Below are 19,126 nucleotides of genomic sequence, written 5' to 3' on the forward strand. Positions count from 1 at the left end.
CTGGAGCAGCACGCAATTTGGTCCAAGTAATTATTTCTGAACAAATTACTTTTCCATAGTTGCCTTTAATGTGTCTGAATCAGGCAAAACTGGATATAGAGGCAGTTTAGGAGTCTCTTGGTATTTACAGAGTGTGAAAACCTGTATTTAATTGAGTGAATCAATAAGTGCTCTAATGCACTGTCAAAACAATCCTGAAGACTTGAAGAAATGAGCAATTTATTTACCAAACACTATTAAACATTTAGCTAAGCCTAGATCTTGGACCTTTTATCAGTCAGTCTGTATGATGTTAGGTTACCAATTTGTGATTATGGAAATTAAAACTGGATATATGTGGTCTAGTTTGTCCTGATGAAGGTAACCACAAGGGTTTTGAATTGAACTAAACGCTTTCATTACCACAGTATCACTGCGGTGTCATAAATTTTAAGGTATTATCTCAGAGGCAGTGTCTAGATCTACTAAGTGAATTGTTCCTGTTGGACTTTACCTTACACATTTTACCCCGTTAATCCCTCTGATTGTGATTGCAGTAGACTGTGCATGTAGTAATTAAAATATATTTTTTTCTCCTATATTTTGTTTCCCTTGATTTAAATGATAAACACTACTTTTTGGGGATTATTTTTTTGCACGCCTCTGGAAATCTGCTCTTCACTCTAATCAAATTAACAAATTTGCATTTCCCAAAAATAAGAGTTTATTGTCAGTGTTGCACCTTTGAAAGAGAGACATAGAGCATGCTTATTACAAGGCTCGCTCATACTGTTTGTAACCCAGCACATCTAGATAACCTGGAGGGCAGGAATAAAGTGCTACTCTGAAAATGAGCATTAGTGGATCTTTTACCCCCATTCTCCACAAATGAGAGCGAAGCCATTAACATTTGTGTGTTTTCATTATGTAAATGGTGTTAACGCAAATTGCCACCAGGAAAGCAATAATTTTCTCCTAGTGATCATAATGTGTCCAAGTGCATCGTCTTGATTATGACATGCTAATTACATATTGCCTCTTCTCTTCTTCTATGTCTTGCCTTACAGATTCAGAAAAACCAAGGATCTCTAATGGTAGGTTTTATTGCATTAGAATAGGAGAAAAGAAAATAGAGGTCCCTCACACTATATTCTGTTACTGTTGGCTGGCTCTCTCACTCGAAAATTCACTCAAATTGCATTTTTGCAATGAAATATTAGATCATGCTTAAACTGCTGGTATTACATTAGGTGCCATTATGGAATAATAAAAACATTCAGGAGCTGAAGGATGGCTTTGTCTGAGCTCGCTGCGTTTGATTAATCTAAGTAGATACTTTTTTTTTATCACACTATTGATTTTCCTTATTGCCAAGAAATTCCATGTGCACTAACATGTTTTTTTTCATCGCACTGTGTCTCTCTTCTTCCAGCCTCTCCAGTTACTGCAATGCATCGTTGATGAGGTGAGTCGTCGTCTTATGTGCTTTTGCATCTAAAGTCAGTCCTAATGGCCCGGAAAGCTTATATTTTGTTTCCTAATGAAGCAAACCACTCAGGCGGCTTTGCTCCCCACTCACTCAACCCTTCACCCTATGCAACTGCCTCAGGCAATACACATATGCACACGCACATTACTGTAGAGGTTGGACCTGTCATGAGTTACACACACACACACAGCACAGCCACAGTTCTGTATACTACGAAGCAGACAAAAATGTGTAACCAAAACTACTGACTGTACCGCATGTTTCAATATAAAATGCACAAAACCAAAGAGACTGATAATGATACATGAGCACTGAAGACCACAGCAAGCGTTTACCCATCTAATAGGTAACATCTGTTTTATTGTTTGTTTGTTTACCTCACAATACACACACATGTAAACCGACATGTGTACAAAAGCAACAGTCAGACAATACCAAAACAAAAAAAACGCACATAAAAACAAAATATAAACAAAAATGAACAGACAAAACAGCACACACACAAAGATTTATTTTAAGTAACATGTCTATCCACTCTGTGAAAGCAGATGCCCTTTAACTTTGTTTACAAAATGATTATGTTTGACCAAGGTCTTTTTTAGTTATCGCCCCTTCATCTATCTTTCCTTCATTTCACAATTCCACGCTTGTAATTGGCTGAGATTTTAACACTGTAAACAACCCAGTCTTGGATGAATCTTCTTATTTAAAAAAAAAAACTGGATTGTCTCAGAGCAATGGCACATTACAGCAGTGTATGATGGAAATAGGTTTAAGTAAAATCTGGTGTATTCATCACACTATTCATAACCTACCATCGGTAACATCTGATTCTGAATTGCTCTTGTGTGCCAGCCATCTCTTAAAACACAAACACAGTTCATCAGTTGAAATACTTCAAAACAGGCTACCACGCATTGCTGCTCAATCTGAGCCTAATCTGAAGAGGTTTCTCTTTCCTTCCTAATGCTCTCACTGTTTTATTATGTCTGTGTGCATGAATGTGTGCCTGTATTTTCATCAGAAGCACTAATCATAACTGGAGACCTTCCCCTCCTTTCTTTTTTGCCTCAGTTCTTTGCTGACGTACACTAATAGTAAAAATGTCACAACACCCCTCTAGCCTAAACCAGCCCCCCAAACCCTCACAAGCCATATCGCACATTAAACATACAGTGTCACTTGTCCTTAACTGCCTATAGATTGGCCGTAATTAATAATTAAATGCTTTTGGTTGTAATGGATTGACCCCAGCTGAACTGTTCATTAGTCAGCTAGACGGAGGCATCACTCAAACTATTTTTCCTGTGCCCTTTGCCGTCTCCCCTTGAGGCGAGAGAACACTCTGTTATCCATGGCGAGCCAGCGCCGCCTTACTGTCCCAGCTTATGCAGTGCTTCAGAGGAAGAGGCAAGAGGATAAGCACTCTTTGGAAAGATGAAGTTGCTCTGATAGAGTGTAAAGGCTGAGGACTGCACTACAGTGAGGAAGAGTGTATGCGTCAATGAGCAGTAGAATACCGAGAGAAGTGCAGTATCTTAAAGTGTTCCCAGTTTGTTTCTGGTTGAGAACTTACAACAACTTGTAGGATTTAACGACACCATAGAGCCGGAATTTTATTTTATTTTTGTTACTGAAGTGAAACAAAGATTGTGGTTCATTCACTACCTCCGCTACCATTTACATGTGATATCCCCCCAGCAGCTGCCTTTTTATTTTTCCTTTTTAAAGGTGCAGTGTGTAGAATTTAGTGGCATCTGGTTGAACAGACTTGGCAGAAATGGAATATGATATTCATAAGAATGTTTTAATTAGTGTATAATCCCATGAAAATAAGAATCGCTGTTACCTTAGAATGAGCCCTTTATATCTACAGAGGGAGTGGATCCCCTTCCATGGAGTCCACCATGTTGCACTGCCATGTTTCTACAGTAGCCCAGAACGGACAAACCAAACACTGGCTCTAGAGAGGGCCTTTCGCCTTTTTCGCAAGTTTCGCAGCCACCATAGGTTCTCCTACATGCTTGGAAGGCGTTTATTTTTTTCCCACCAGTTTTCTGTGAAGACCTGCCCCTACTCTGCCTCTGACTGGCTCTGACCCTGATATTTTTACCCTAACCATCTCAACTCCTCATCACTAAACCTAACCAATCTAACCCACGAAGGCAACAAGTACTAGCCAATCAGAGGCAGAGTAGGGCGGGTCTTGGAGGAATGCAGGTGGGAAAAAAGTAAGGGGCTTGAAGGGGGAGGGGGAGTGGAGGGGAAGGGTATTTAGTTGGTTGCAGTATGCAACCTCACCACTAGATGCCACTAAATCCTACACACTGGTCCTTTAAGAATACCCGATTGCAACATTTGAGTGTGCTAACATCAATTCCATAGAGTAGTTAATTTAATGCTTAGGTATTTTTAATTGGGCTCGACACAGCTGACTTCAACATCATGGCAGGTGTGATAAATTATAACTTACTCACTGACATTTTTAGATATTGCCCATTAGTAAACACTGTAGAAGTGATCCAAATACATTTTATTTCCTTTGGTTGTGATGCATTGATATTGTGTATGACTTATTCACTGGGGATTTGAAAGTTGCTTCAACGGCTGAATGAGAAATGTGCTCCTGTGAGTGGATCATTAATATTATTGTAGCTAGAGGTATTTGTGTGTTAGGGGGTGGAGTGTGGCAGTCCGCCTCTCGCTCACGTGCCATCTCCTCTCATTTTCATTTTTTCTGTCCCACACAAACAAACAGAAAGGCATTACCATGGAAGGCAAATAGTTAAGACCAAATAAATACGGAGATGAACATAAGGGGTTGGACAAATAAACAGATACACAAATAATTATTATTTGCCCTGAGTAAATCTCAAATACAGAAGTGGCTACAAAGGTAAACAGGAGTCTGACAAAGATTCACGAATAAGATTTCTTCTAGCAAAATTCAACAGCAACATCATCAACCCAGAAAAACACAGAGCAGTTTACATAGAGATCCTTTCATTGGTAAAATTATTTAAAACAATTGAATAAATACCTCTAAAAATTAAGAAAAGCTACATTGTGGACCTAATAAACACTATATTTACTGGATGCCTATTTAAAAAAACGGGTTTTATAAACAACCAGACCACAAACAGAGAATCTTGTGTGTAAGGAGAACAAAACCTGGAGCCCTTAATGATGAGGAGTAAATTTGGATTTTGTTCATTTGCATGGATACTTGTGAGAAAACCAAAGGATGCCATAACCCCATAGATATATTATGGCCATGAAATATTAGGCCATATTACAAGACCTGATACACTCTGCATTGCTCCATTTTCACTCTTTACTTTTTAAAGAATGGTCCAGTATTCAGGACTTCTATGTACAGTATGTTTGGACACACACACTTTTGACTGGTACTGTATATTGAGGCCAAAAAGTGGCTCCACTGCTTATTAGGTACCTCATGTTCATTGATGTATATTTAATTTCAGTTATTTTGACTATCATCCATTTAATTGCATTTAGGTCCAACTACACTACTGTGTAAGGAATTATCCTGCGCATCTTTTTAAATGTTAGTTTGTATTAGTGTAAATGAAGAGAAACGTGCACCTTTTTCAGTCTAATTCTTGAATGAGAAGTTCTCTGTAGTTGTTCTCCATCTGACCGCTGTCCACCCTCATTAATGTGCCTCTCTCCTCTGTTTGTTGAATAGCAAGTGGCTCCACTAATAAAGAACTCCCACTTTATTTTCAAGCCTGTAATTACTGATCTAATTTTGCCTAATAATTGCTTCATTGCAATGACATGTATATTTACTCGTACCCTTGTACCCTTGTAGTTTGTGTTCTGTCTCATAGTGCGGCACATTGACAACTGGAGGAATAATTCACACAGACTAGCCACTTTCATCAGCCTGCTTGTCTTTTGTGCCATTGCCTGCTGCCACATCAAAGCTGCAGCGGTGTTCCTCTCAGCTGGAGACATGAATACATGCATAAATGTGTGTATTTCTGTTTGTGTCTGCAAAAGGTGCATGTGCATGCAAATATGTGGGGAAAGTGCAGAGAGAGATTTCCTATCAGATTTAGCCTACACAACACTTAAATTAGTTGTGTAGTCAACACTTTGCACAAACTGGAGGTCCAATTGATCCTGTTTTTCTGTGCGTGTGTGTGTGTGTGTGTGTGTGTGTGTGTGTGTGTGTGTGTGTATGTGTGTGAGAGTGAGTGAGTGAGAGAGAGAGTGTGTGTGTGTGTGTGTGTGTGTGTGTGTATGTGTATGTGTATACTATAGTACAGTGGTTGAAAATTATTTGGTACTCTCACTCTAAACAGAGTGTACACTCAGGCTTGTGGTGTGCAGTGCTCAAGGGCATTTGTTTGTGCGTGTGTGTGTGTGTGTGTGTGTGTGTGTGTGTGCACACGCATGCACTATGATATATTGCTCATCCAAGCAGCGGCAGCACTCTGAAGTGCAGTGAGATTAGAAGGAACCTATTTCTTTGTTAATTTAAATGGGTTCATGCATCATGCTTTGCGGGAGCCTGCCGATCAGAGCATTAAGGAATGGCGAACACTGCCCAGAGGTGTTTTTAATGGCACAGCAGGGTTTCAAATATAAAGAGGTGTAATTCCCCTGCATTTGAATAAACCCCTGGTTCTGGACCCAGGTTTTGTCATTTTTTTGCATATCTGAGTAGTTTGTGAATTTTTTTTTTTTAGATCTTCTTCCATATCTCTGGACATCACTACTGTGTATATAAACTTAGCATTTACACCCACTTTTTACCTATTGGTCGATTTACTTTTGATGTTTTCGGATAGTACTACCAGTACTAAAAACAAATCCTGTATCATATTATGCACATGCTAGTTTGTTGGCATATAGTACATTAAAATGCAGCAATCAATGTCAAATTTGAGGAGATATACTGTATACTTTAGTAATCTGGAGATGTTGATGATGATGACTTAATGACAGTTGTCTCATTTCATTAGCTTGCATATTTTAACAGAGATATATAAGAAGATATTTGAACACTGTATATTATAAACAAAAAGCTTTTATAAGTACGTACTACTTTATAACATAATACTTTTTACTACTCATTCACTAATAATTATATCATTCATTTTAAGTACAGTTATTCTTTTTAAAATTTGTAATATATACTTTATTCCCTGTCATCAAAGCATGTCTTTTTTTTTTTTACTGATTTAAAAACTGGAAAGATTTTTTCAAAACTAGAAAGAGGAAATTTCTTTTGACTTTTGCTTTTTGTACACATTTGTATTTTGTTCTCTGCTATAGCTTATTAGGACAAAGAAAACACGAGAGAAACACAAATGTTGTTTTAATACAGAATTATTTAGTGAGTTATTGTTATTTAGTGCTCGCCGTTGTTGAATCTCAGTTTGAATGTTAAGAGCTTTTCATACCGGCAGTCAAAGGTAGGTAAAGAACCCAGAGTAGTCTGGGTTACTCTTGCTCCAGAGTAGGAGCAAGAGTAAGGAAATGGATGGAGTAATGAGGTGAGGGGCCGTGATGGAGGGTCAGTGTTGCACAGTCGCTCTACATGACACAGGTCATAGAACCTGCATTGACAAGACGTAGCAACTCTGACACACACATATACTGTAGTATTGTTTACTTCTTGATTAACTTCGGCAGCTATTTTCAAATGCAGTCTTAGCCCTAAAATCAAATGTCCATATGAGTTTTTGTCCACTTCATCCTCCTTTTACTTTTTAAGTCAATTTTAGTCTCTTGTTAGCCAAAGACGACATTTTAGTCTAGTTTTAGCTTGAAGAGTTTTTCACCTTGGCCAGAAGACCTTGATTTGCTCTTTTCAGTGAAACTTGTAACTTGGCTCAGTCATATAGAGGATCCTTTCCATGAACAACTTTTTTGACAGTTATTTTTAATGTCCAAAAGTTGGTACCTACAATAATAACAATTACAGAATATTTGTGACATTTATGGCGGTTACAAATTGCTATTTTCATGTTTGTCATGTTCAGCATCAGGCAGGGTACCAACGTGATGATAGAAAATCTAAACAATGACAGCTCTAATATACTACAGTTTCTCTTATATTTGCACTTTCATCTTTTAAGTTGCTGAATTTGTTGACCCAAGGAGACAAATGTTGTGTCACCCAGCAGATTTTGTACATTAACTTGACTGTCAATACAAAGGATGAAGAGTGCAGCATGTATCCTTGAGGTCAGATACTAAAGTGTGCATACAGGAAAGGTACTGAACTCTGAACCTCACTGAATCCAGACTCTTCATCGTAATTTACTCTTTGAACATATTGTTGAATGTTGAGTAATTATTCCATGAGATATAAATATATGTTGCACTTGATCTTCTTCAACCACTACATCTTTGTGACCTTGTCTTTTCTAAAGCACTAAACCTTGTAGAAGCATTTTGCATTAACATTTTGTCAGAACCAGCAACTTCTCCCACTTTGCCACTCTTATTTCTATATTATTTATACATATTATTATCACGTTGCTGTTGCTCTGTTTTCTGCTGGCAGTCGGTGGCTAACACATTTACCATAACGACTTGGTGGTGGCTTTGTATTGGTCAACTTGTTTTATGTTATTCCGCCCCTTGTGGATAAAAAATAATCAATTAGCCTGGATTAAACTCTAAACCTATATTACATCATGTTTTATTTGACAATTCTGTTGCACCAAAACTCTAAACCTAGTTTTAAGCTTAACTAGTTTCATTATAACCCTTCCTTCATCTGTTTGTAGTCCTCTCAATACCTAGATTTGACCTGTCCTCTTGGTAGGTTTCCAAGAGAAAAATAAGAAAAAGACTTAAAATTTTGACATTTGAAGCATGTACAGTTAAGTTTCAAGATTGCTAAGTTCGTGCACCAAGTTATCGTCACCCAAGAATAAAATGTTTCTTTTTGTCTTAATGATTTTCTTTCCTTTCTCAGGATCCTCCAGTTCTTCCTGTCAGCCAGTTCAGTGAGAAGTTTGTTCACTTCATCACTCAGTGGTAAGGCAGTTGCTGTCAATGTTAATGCACTTTGGATTTATCCATCATATTTTAAATGGAATTTTGTCTGTCTTCAATTATGTCAACTGTGTAGTGCATTTGTTTGTGATTCTACTTTGTACTAGTTTATTATGTTGGCACAGTGAACCATCTGAGCCCCACAGAACAAGACTGAAAAAAAAAAAAACACACAAGCTGCATTTGACGTAGATGAACCAAATTATTGTAGATGAATAAAAGGTATTATAGTATACAATTACATTTAAGTGCATTTACTTTTGAGTTAATGCTTTGTGGTTGTAATGGTTTTAGCTATGAGGTTCAGTGCTGCTGATATTGAATAAAATGTCAATCACTTATTTATCTAATGCAACAGGACAAAGACAATGTTTACCCTGTGTTTGCCCCTGATTCATTAGCCCACTGTAACCTTTACAGTTGCACAAACATGTACATATACACACCCAAACCACATGCAAAAGTGTGTGTGTGTGTGTGTGTGTGTGTGTGTGTGTGTACTCACTAGCAGGCTATGCCAGCTGTTGTTTACCCCCCATGCCTTCCTTATTTACTCAAGCAGGGCACCTGTCTCAGGACACACTGATTTACGGGTGCTGAGCCCTGCCTTGGTGCAGAGCTGGCACTGGCCTCTCCCTGGCTATTCTTAGAGGGTTATGGCCCATTCATTGTGATACATAAACCAGTTGCTGCACTCATCCCTCAAAGTCCACTATGTAGGTCGTTTTGTCAGATAGTGTACGTATACATAAAATGAAGGACACTCACAGAAATACACACACTGATGTGGTAAGTGCTGCAGTTCAGTGGTCTTATAATTAAGAAATATTAGAAATATTGATTCAATTATTCTGTTTAAAATTAATGTACTGTATTGTTAAACTATAGTGTTTACTGTGTATCAACCCTTCTCTTTCAGTTTCTGTGATATGAAAGGTTTTGTTTCAAGCATCATCTTGAATACAAGATTCAAGAAAACTTTATTGTCCGTTAATGCAGACAATAATGGAAATTTGTCTTTCGCTGGTGCATGCAGAACATCAAGTGCACATAAAAGGACAACACAGTACACATAAGGACAACGCAGTACATGTAGTAAAATCTCATGCATTTATAAAGTAATATTAAAAAGTAATGTTCATTTATGAATGGAAATTATGCCATAGAAATGAAACAAAAACATCTTACAAACAGCTTGAATAGTGCCTGGATATAGACTGCTTGTATCTCTTTCTTTCAGTATGAGACGGCAACCCAAAGAGAGACCTGCCCCTAATAACCTCATGGTAAGTTAAACAAAGCCTTGAATTACGCAGATTTAACCCCACAAAATATAACTTTTGAATAACTCTGCACAGAGGGTGATCATATTCATGTATTCCAATAAAAAAATTCTATTAAACATAATTTTATAATCTCTGTAGCCTTTGGAATATAATTGTATTTTTCGCAATGATTGAGGTGTTTTGGGTCAAGGACCCTTAAAGTTGGCATTGCTCTGTAGAAACAACAGTAATGAACTTTTTGATAGTAATGAAAGATGTCAGAGAGAGGTCAGTGTGAAACCTTGAGGTAGGATTGAGACCTACTTCAATAATTTTTTTCAATAATTTGTTCAATTCACCGCATTGGACCCAACCTGAATGAATCAGGTCTAGCAGCTGCAAAAGAGTCAAATAATTCTAGTTTACAAAAATTAAATTTTATAGCCTAATGAAAATTTGAGCAACGGACAAAAGGAAATTATTTTAAGTGTGTGTGTGTGTCTGCCTGCCTGTCTTTGTGCATGTACTGGTAAGAAAGTATGCCAAACAACATGTAGACTTCATCATTCATTTTAACATCATGCCTCACCTGCAAATTGGAGACACAGAAAGAGACAGTTCAGTCTCAGTTTTTTTTTATTTCATTAAAAAATGTAAAGCACTAGGTCAGTTTTACAATTTAATATAAATTACTTTTCCCTTTTTGTCATTTTTCCATGATTTTTTTTTCTGCATTATTACTACTCTTTCAGGCTATGTTGAATAGCTTTTGACATGGTGTATGTACAGTACCAGTCGAAAGTCTGGACACTGTCTAATTCAAGGGAATGGGAAGGTGTGTTTAAACCTTTGACTGGTACTGTATGTCCTCACTCAAATAATTGGATGGGAAATATTTAACTCACATAGTCTGACAATCCATCCATCCATTTCCTGTGCAATATGTACTCTTCAGGATCAACGGCTGGTGGAGCCAATCCCAGCCTGTGTTTTTTAAACATTTTCAGGTCAAAAGTTCATATAATTGCTCATACCATGCACAAATGAAGTAACATTCAGAGATTCTAAAAACTGTATGTAGATAAATCAGTTTAAAATTTTAAATTGTATAGCTTAATCCTGATTATTTCTTTGTACATGAAAGAACAAAAGTAAAGAAGAAGAGTGCATTTAGGGATTCTCATGTTAACGTTATATTGTATTTTATTGAGAGAATCTCATCTTCAAGCTTTTGCACATTTACCAAACATACAGGGATCAAATAGCTGTACTGTACTAAATGAGTGATAATGTTTAAATCAGGAAATAAGAAATAAATCTAAACTAACACACACATATCAATTCAACAATTGAGCTACCAGTTTCTGTTGTCAGTGTCCTTCTCTCAATCTTCTTGTCTAATATATTTATCTCGAACTGAAATGCAACTTTCCTGATGGCATATTTTCAGCTTCCATATCTTCTCTTTTCTTTTTTACTTTAGGTGCATATGTTGTTTGCCTTGTGCTTATTTTCCTGTAGGCCCAATACAGAAATGATGACAATCACAATAGATGATGTACATATTGATGAAACTCAGGAACCGCCACTACTTTGTTCTAGGTTAAATATGAGCTTTGAAGTAACATCTGCTTTGAGCAGCCGGTAAATCAATCAAAGATCACATTTATATAAAACATTTCTTTGTGTCATTTACCCTTATGCTTTGTGATTTACGTATTTTTGATATATAGCACGGCTTACAGACAGCTAAATACACCAAGTTATTTAAAATGTGTTCAGCATCATCTTCAGCACCACGGACAGCTGACAAGCTCTTAACAGCTTGTGCTTGCACACATGCTAAAGTACTGCTTTGGGTAATGAGTGTAGAAATTTAAGAGCGTTCATAGAAACACTCTTAGAAAGCGCTCTTAACCTCTAAGATTGATCATTGTCGGGAAAAGAGGCCCAAGTATCTTTACGCATACAGTTAGGGTTAATAGTGTCTGAATTGCAAAAAATACCATTGTTACAGGTTTTACTGAGGTGCCAGTAAAACATGTACACTATTACTAATGTAAAGATTAAACTTAAAAAAATCATCTAAACGTCTAATAATCATGGTATAATTTCTACCTGGCTTAATATAAAGTAGTTTGTACCATTGTGTGTGCTTTGAGGTGTCTGTTAAATAGTTTCTTAATGTTAATTTTCACTGCCTGTCACTTGGGCTCAGGCTCAACATGAATAAGGTAACTGTGATTTTATTCTGTCTAATTAATAACAGTCCCGCTAAGTTAATGAGTTAGACTTGTATGTTGTAAGACACTGTGATTCTATTACAATAAAATTGAGTTTTATAAATAAGGTAGCAGACTTCCTAGTAGTGTCTACCTTGTACTCCTTTATAGACATTAAGTTCCATCTCTCCCTGTCATCATGTCTGACTGGTTTATGAACATCACCATATGCCTCTCTGCTCTGACATTAGCACACAAGGCTACAGCAGTTTGCACAAACTGCCTTTTAAGAGTTGCAACACACTCTGGTGTCTGTGTTAGGACCAAGGACAGCGACAGTTAGGTCCACAGAGAGACGAGGGGTGAAGGTTTGTGTTGTGGGGACGGAGGGTTGGAGGGTGTAAATGCAGAGCTGCTAACAGATTGCATGTTGTCAGTCTCCCACCAATAAGGAGGACTAAAGGGAAATGTTGGCTAGACACTCATTGGGAATTAGTGCCTCAAGACATAAATGGTTCTCTTGAGAACATGCACTCCTTATTTTGGGGAAGTTCAGCTTGTCTTTATGCCATCTTCACCTTTATTTGGACACAACTTCTATTGTTTGTGATGATTGACACCTACTCCAAACGATATGTTGTCAAAGTCTATCTATATAATCATTCCAGGAGTGGATATTGTATTTAGTTTGATACAAGAATCTACCTATTTCCTCTTAGTTTGGCTGATTTCTGAATCCACACTTCTTGTGGACTGCTTTTGTATTCATTCTGTGAGGAAGAATATGAATAGTTGACAATTAATTATGAGCTTTTTCACAGTGCAGTTTCTTGTGTCCTCCATGACATGTTTTCACCACCAGATCTTCATTCCAACATAAAAATGCAAGGACAAGGGTTACACTGAATATCAGTTACCAATATTTATCAGACCTTCACCAATGAATAGGCAATTTATTCCCCCAGATATATGAACACAATGATCCAGTAAACTCTGTAAACCCAATTATCCAGTGCTTCACTACACTACAATATACATAATTGTACAGTATATAATGTTCTGTAACAGCAATTTAACAATTCAGAATATCTCCATGGCTTAATGTCAACTATCAAGAAGATTGTTCTGATAAGGTTCAATACCAATTGTGTCTGTCTGCAAATTTCATTGTGAGTAGCCTACAAGCTGAGGCAAAGCAGAATAAGTGAAAACATGTAGAACTTTCTGATATCCCCTAAAACAGACAATAGTTAAACTTTCAGTTAAAATAAAGTCTTATAAGTTGAGTAACTCGCAAAGAAGTCGTTTAAACACCCATCAAAGTAGACAGAACACAAAACGTTTGTGTGTGCAAGCAAACTGTTGCTACTCTATTTATTAGTATTCAATGGATCTTTGCTCATGAATAGTAGCACCCTAAAAGGGATTTTATATAAAGGTAATGAGTAGAGTCCTTATTTTGTTTTCTCTTAAAAGTTCCTTGAGGCAAATTTGTGATTTGTGATATTGGGCTATGAATAAAATTGACTTGACTGGACTTGACTGTTGTGTTTTTATGGTACAAATAAAAAAAAGAAAGAATGACAATTTGTTGTGCCAGCTGAAGGTGGATTTGATTGGGACTTGAACCTCAAGAATGAATTAAAGGCCCAAGATTCAGTACAAAAACGATACTTAACATGTGAGCAGTGTTGTTTTCTAGACTCTTGAACAGGACATAGCAGGTTGAAACAGCTGGAGAAATGAACGGCTCTGTGATGCATGTGTTGCAGCATCAAGCACACAAACCGTCTTAAACAACAAGAAAGCATTTCTGTTGCTTAATTTAACAAAAAAAAGATCCTCTCTTTAGAAGTTTGTTTGGGTTTCAGGCTGTGTTTTCATTTCCGTCTTTGTTGCCAAGCATCAGTGTTATAATGACTTTACTATTCCTACATCACTATATGTTGCTTCCCTTTCAATTATACGCTTGTTTTTTCCTTCTCTGGTTTTTTAAATGCTACGGATCATCGTAGTTCACAGCACTGCTCCTGTCAGTGTTTTTTTTCTCTCCCTCTTTCACATTCCTACTTTGCCCCACTTCCTTCATATTCATTGTCACACCGGTGCTCTTCTTTAACATTTTCACACATCTCTCTTTGTCTTTTTTTGACTCCCACTATCCCTCCATCCCTTTCGTCTTTCCTTTACCTATATTTTAGTCCTCCTGTAGGCCTTTCATTTTCTCCTCTGCCTATGATGAACTGAGATATAAGGTCATGGATCCCTGCCTTTGTGGTACCAGTCTGCTGATTGTCTTTCTCTCCTCCTCCTCCTCCTCCTCCTTATTCCCTCTTTCCTCCCCACCTCTCACTCTACTTCTCCATTCCCCCAGCCTCCTGAGTACATTAAAACTCTTTACCTATTCTATCTGTATGTTAATGCACCCAGCCACATCTCCCCCTTTCTCTCCTCTCTCTCTGCTGTACAGAAAGTGCCACCATTTGCTCTCAGTTTTTATCTTTGCAACTCATTTCTCCTGGAAGGTAAATGCAGGAAATCACACAATAGGTGCAGACGCTGAGCAAATAATGTTATTTTATGACCATACAATCTCATCTAGCAGCTCTAGTTTGCTCATCAGGTTTCAGCATGTAGCTTCTCTAATCACTGGTATAGCTTTTATTGATGTCATTATTGTCACTCGGATTTTATCCTATTAGACGTTCTTTAAAGGGCTGCTGTTTGTTTGCGTGCCTGCTCTTGATGGGCTTTGTTCCCGAAGCTTTTCACATTGCGTTACAACTACTTGTATTAGATGCTTTGTTCATTATTATTAGTTGTATTATTAAGATTTTATCCAATTGAATTTATTGTAATTTTACCCAAATAAGGCTTCACAGTGGTGCACTATGGCAGGGGATTTTCAGTGTCAGTGTAATAGCACTATCATGTCACCATGTACCTATGTTAAAACAGCCCCAGTGGCCTGTCAGGTGGTTGCAGTATGATGGTCTAAACATGTTTATTGAAGCCAACGTTAACATTAGAGACCTTAGGAATAATCACTTTCTTAGGGGCTTGATAAAACATTTCAAATTTGATAATTTTGGCGAGGTGTTAATTCATGAATTCTAAAATGATTGCTTCATTGTTGCTCTGAACATCTCACAAAACACTGCTCCTCTAATACTCCCAGAATCAAACTGGTTTTCAAACAGTTTTGTACCATTGTCTATTAAGTGTTAAACTGAGGCAAAATTAAATTAAACAAACTAAAAATTCTCCGTGTCCTTTTCGCCAAAGTCAGCTGCACAGACGATACAACAAATGAAAAGTAGTTTTCCTGTTTACTAAATCCCATAGTTGAATTGATTTGATTGATTGACACATATTTAGTCATTACTGTCTCATTTAAGTGAGCTATCAAGTTACTGGTTTTTATGATGTTTAGTTTTTAGCTTAAGAAATTACCTATTACTATGTTCCCACTGTGAAGTTAGTGATATACAGTATGTCAATTTAATGAGCTGTTTCCACTGTAAATTAGTAGCTCGTACTGTACATTGAAACCATGAAACCAACACTGGAAATGGAGATGGAGATGGAAGTGTTGAGGTTATCTGAGCCCAGATGTTTTACACCATGACTCATAATCTATTTGTCATTAAGTTAGCCACTAAGAGTCCCCTCTTATGTAAAGAATCACATGATGAGCCATCAGAGAGGAAAGTGAGTGTCTTTTTCTCTACTTATACTACTAATGCATTTTTCATTGTGGACACTCTATCCGGTCATCATAAGCTAATGACGTTGGTCAGTTGAGGAGACTTTCCATTGGCCCGTTCCCAGGACGTTAGACAAAACGGGTCATCACTAAATACCCGCAGCTGATGTTTCTTGGTTTTGGTTCTAAACAGGCTGCTTTCTCCTCTTCCTGCTCCGTCAATACAAGGCCACCTCCACCTAGTATGTGTGCTGCACCTATTGGCTCATTTATTAGGCTTTAGGACAAAAAAGGGCACATTACATTTAGCTTTATATTATTCGATATGCATCACAAAATATAAATGGTGCAGCATTATTTTGAGAATCAGTTTGCTTATTTTTGCTTTTGTTCATTTGTGTCTATGAGGGGAAGAAAAACAAGACTGATCATCCCACACCCTTATATTCTTTGATTGTGATTTGATGGACATTTCATTTCTCCCTCCCCCCCTCTCTCCCTCATCGTCCCTCATTCCCTAGCCGGCAGCCTTCACGCAGCCTTTTAGCACCCTTGTCAATGCAGCCCCCCTATTCTGCTTTACTATTCATAGGCAGACATACACACTGAGACAAATTTCCTAGCCCCTTTTCAACCCCAGACACACCAGATGAGCCCCTCGGTTCTTCACAAAGGAACCCCTCCTGCCTCTGACTGTCCCCGAATCTAGTTACAGACTAACACACACACAAATACAGATACACACACACACACACACACACACACACACACACACACACACACACACACACACACATACATACAGGCAGAAGCTTGGTAGCATCAAGTTTTCACTACTACGACAATAGTATCAAACACTGTTGTAAACTCTGGTTCTTATTACCAGCAAATAAACTCTGACTGGTTACTAGTTATCTATGCTACATCTCCCATAAGAACATGTCAACGTGCAGTAATTCGATCCAATGCCACCCACAGTTTCTTGGGTTGCTTCTTAATTGAATATTCCATTCATTCCAATTTAATGATATAAGACGATATGCATTTGTCCACAGCCATAAGAGCCTGAATGTCTCTGATGAGCCAGTAAACTATTTGATTTTAAATGCAGTTTTTTGAAACTACAGAAATTTTTTTTATGTGCTTGTCTGTCTTTCTGTGGTCCTCTTTTTTTTTGTTTGTCAGTTTTTTTGGGACAAACTACTGAATAAGCCAATTAAAAAGGACTTAAAGGATTTAATAGTAACAAACACAGGGACTTTGGCACTAAAATCACCGTTACGTTGAAAGATATCTACTTGAGTTGACTAATTTGGACGGCTGAAGCTTCATATTAGCTTCAAATAAACTTTTAAATACATTTTTGCACAGAAGGAGGACTGCGTATTTTGGCCCCCATCACTTACATTGTAAGTGCATTATGAAGGGATCTTCTACTGGTCAGTATGAACAGGAGGAATGATTACAGCAAGAAAAACCTGTTTCAATGTTCATTTGGGCTCCTGACTGTTGTTTTAAGACAGACTTGAATAATTGTGAACCCGTCCTTTAATATCACTGACTGACTGACTTAGTGACTCACTAATGTTGAGACACACATGCATGAGATAAGGCAGATTATCTAATTTATTGTATTCATTTTGGATAAATAAAAGTAGCTGATCAAGCCACTTACTTAGCTTACTTACAAGGTTATGAACCTCCTAAACCCTGGAACAAATACTGTGTTTGTCTTTATTGACTTGGTTTTTATCTATTTAAAAAGAGGTGATGTATGATATTTTATTTTCATTGCTATTGCAGTATTTTACAGCAATACTGTCAGGCATAAGAGAGTGATATTGACTATATTACACATTTAATCATCCATACAGTATGGGTAGTTTTTGGTAATGATTCATGTGTGTGATGTCTTGTACAAAGTTTAGTTATTATGTATGTCAAACTTAACTTTGTAAGCTTTAATTTCTGAGGATTAGCTGCCTTTACGTTTACATTGCTATATGTGCAAAAAGGATTTTCACATGCATGCTTACATATCATCACACTTCCTCAGGGTTCTTCTTGTCAAAATCACTGATGTCCTTAAACTTTCCTGTCAGCACCTCCGCTTCCACATGTTTTCACATTTCACCCTTGGGTCTTCATTGACATGAACCCCATTCACACATAGTGGTACACTACAGTATGGCACCGCTGCACAACTGTCACGTCATTTTGAATAATAGCTGAAGTTGAAATGACAATCAAATTGATGTTTAGACCTTGTACCTTTTTTTTCTTCACATAAAAATCCATATTGGCATATGCATAAAGAAAGTCTCTTTCTTTGTGAATCATCCTTTTTTTCCAGGTATGACATGAAAATAGACAGCAATGAATATTGTGGCTAAAGCAAGCTAGTCCCATTGTTTAGGAAGGTTAATTGGTCAGTTTACCCGTGAATTGATGATTAGACAGTAATACAGGAATGTATTGGTTTCTCCAATGGATTTTTAGAACTAAGAATATCAGTAAATAGCTCTTTAAGATATTTATTCATTTCATATGACTTTTTACCTTTTTTTTCTCCCAGAGTCGGACTGGCCATCAGGAGCCCCGGGAGAAATTCTGGTGGGCCGGTTGCATTATTAGCCTGGGCCGGTCTGTGTAAAAAAGTTTAGTTTTTTTTGTCCTAGTCTGACCCTGTTTTCTCCAAGTATACAGTAACCAAATACAGAAAAACTAAAGTCCTGGTCACAGCTAACTGCTGTTGGTCTTGGGGGGGTTGTAGACTCTCACATCTTTCTGCTAATTGCCAACCACTTTGTTTCAGCTGTTGGCAGTGAGCTTCAACAAGATCAAAACACTTGTGGATGTTTACCCTCTCCTGCCCACTGTCCACCTCTCCATGATTGTGACCGGCCAGTAGGATTTTTTAGTTCAGAAACATGGTATGATCTCCAAGCACAGCAAAGCCAGAAACTCTCCAGCTAGACAGTAAACCAGGGCTGCTGCTGTGGTGGACGAGCATTGTTGCGCTCACTTTTATATACTTGGTTGGGGACTAAACTAGCCCATGAAATCAGTGATGCTCTTGCACATTTTACCGTCCTTTTTTATACCTTTTTCCATTTCGGTGGCTAACATTTAGTGTTTTGGCTCATTTATTGGTGAATATCTGGAAAAAGCCCTGCCTTACTATGCAGACATTTTTGAAAGCAGCAGATAGTTTTGAAAGTAGCATTAGATGCTTGGATCATTAAGTTTAGAGGGGAAACAGCATTGTAACCCTCCTAAGAGAAGTTTCATTGCATTCTCTGTGAACTGAGATTGGCCAAAGTGCTCACACACTTTTCACCATTCATACACACACCTGCCAGTGCCAGGCAGTTTCCAGAGGGAGCTAGTGATTAGCATGTAAATCTGTAAAGACCTAGTTATT

General features: G+C 37.6%; 1 protein-coding gene across 3 annotated transcripts in view; it reads left to right on the forward strand.

Annotated features, from left to right (window-relative positions):
- Nucleotides 1-19,126, forward strand: part of map2k5 (mitogen-activated protein kinase kinase 5) — a 64,271-nt gene that overhangs the window by 37,697 nt on the left and 7,448 nt on the right. For all 3 annotated transcript variants that reach the window (XM_042407744.1, XM_042407745.1, XM_042407747.1), the window contains 4 exons: nt 1,047-1,073; nt 1,412-1,444; nt 8,430-8,491; nt 9,750-9,795. In XM_042407744.1, coding sequence (XP_042263678.1) covers nt 1,047-1,073; nt 1,412-1,444; nt 8,430-8,491; nt 9,750-9,795 — 168 coding nt within the window. The remainder of the gene's footprint in view (nt 1-1,046; nt 1,074-1,411; nt 1,445-8,429; nt 8,492-9,749; nt 9,796-19,126) is intronic.

Source organism: Thunnus maccoyii, chromosome 1, assembly GCF_910596095.1.
Source record: "Thunnus maccoyii chromosome 1, fThuMac1.1, whole genome shotgun sequence".
Classification (NCBI taxonomy): Eukaryota; Metazoa; Chordata; class Actinopteri; order Scombriformes; family Scombridae; genus Thunnus; species Thunnus maccoyii.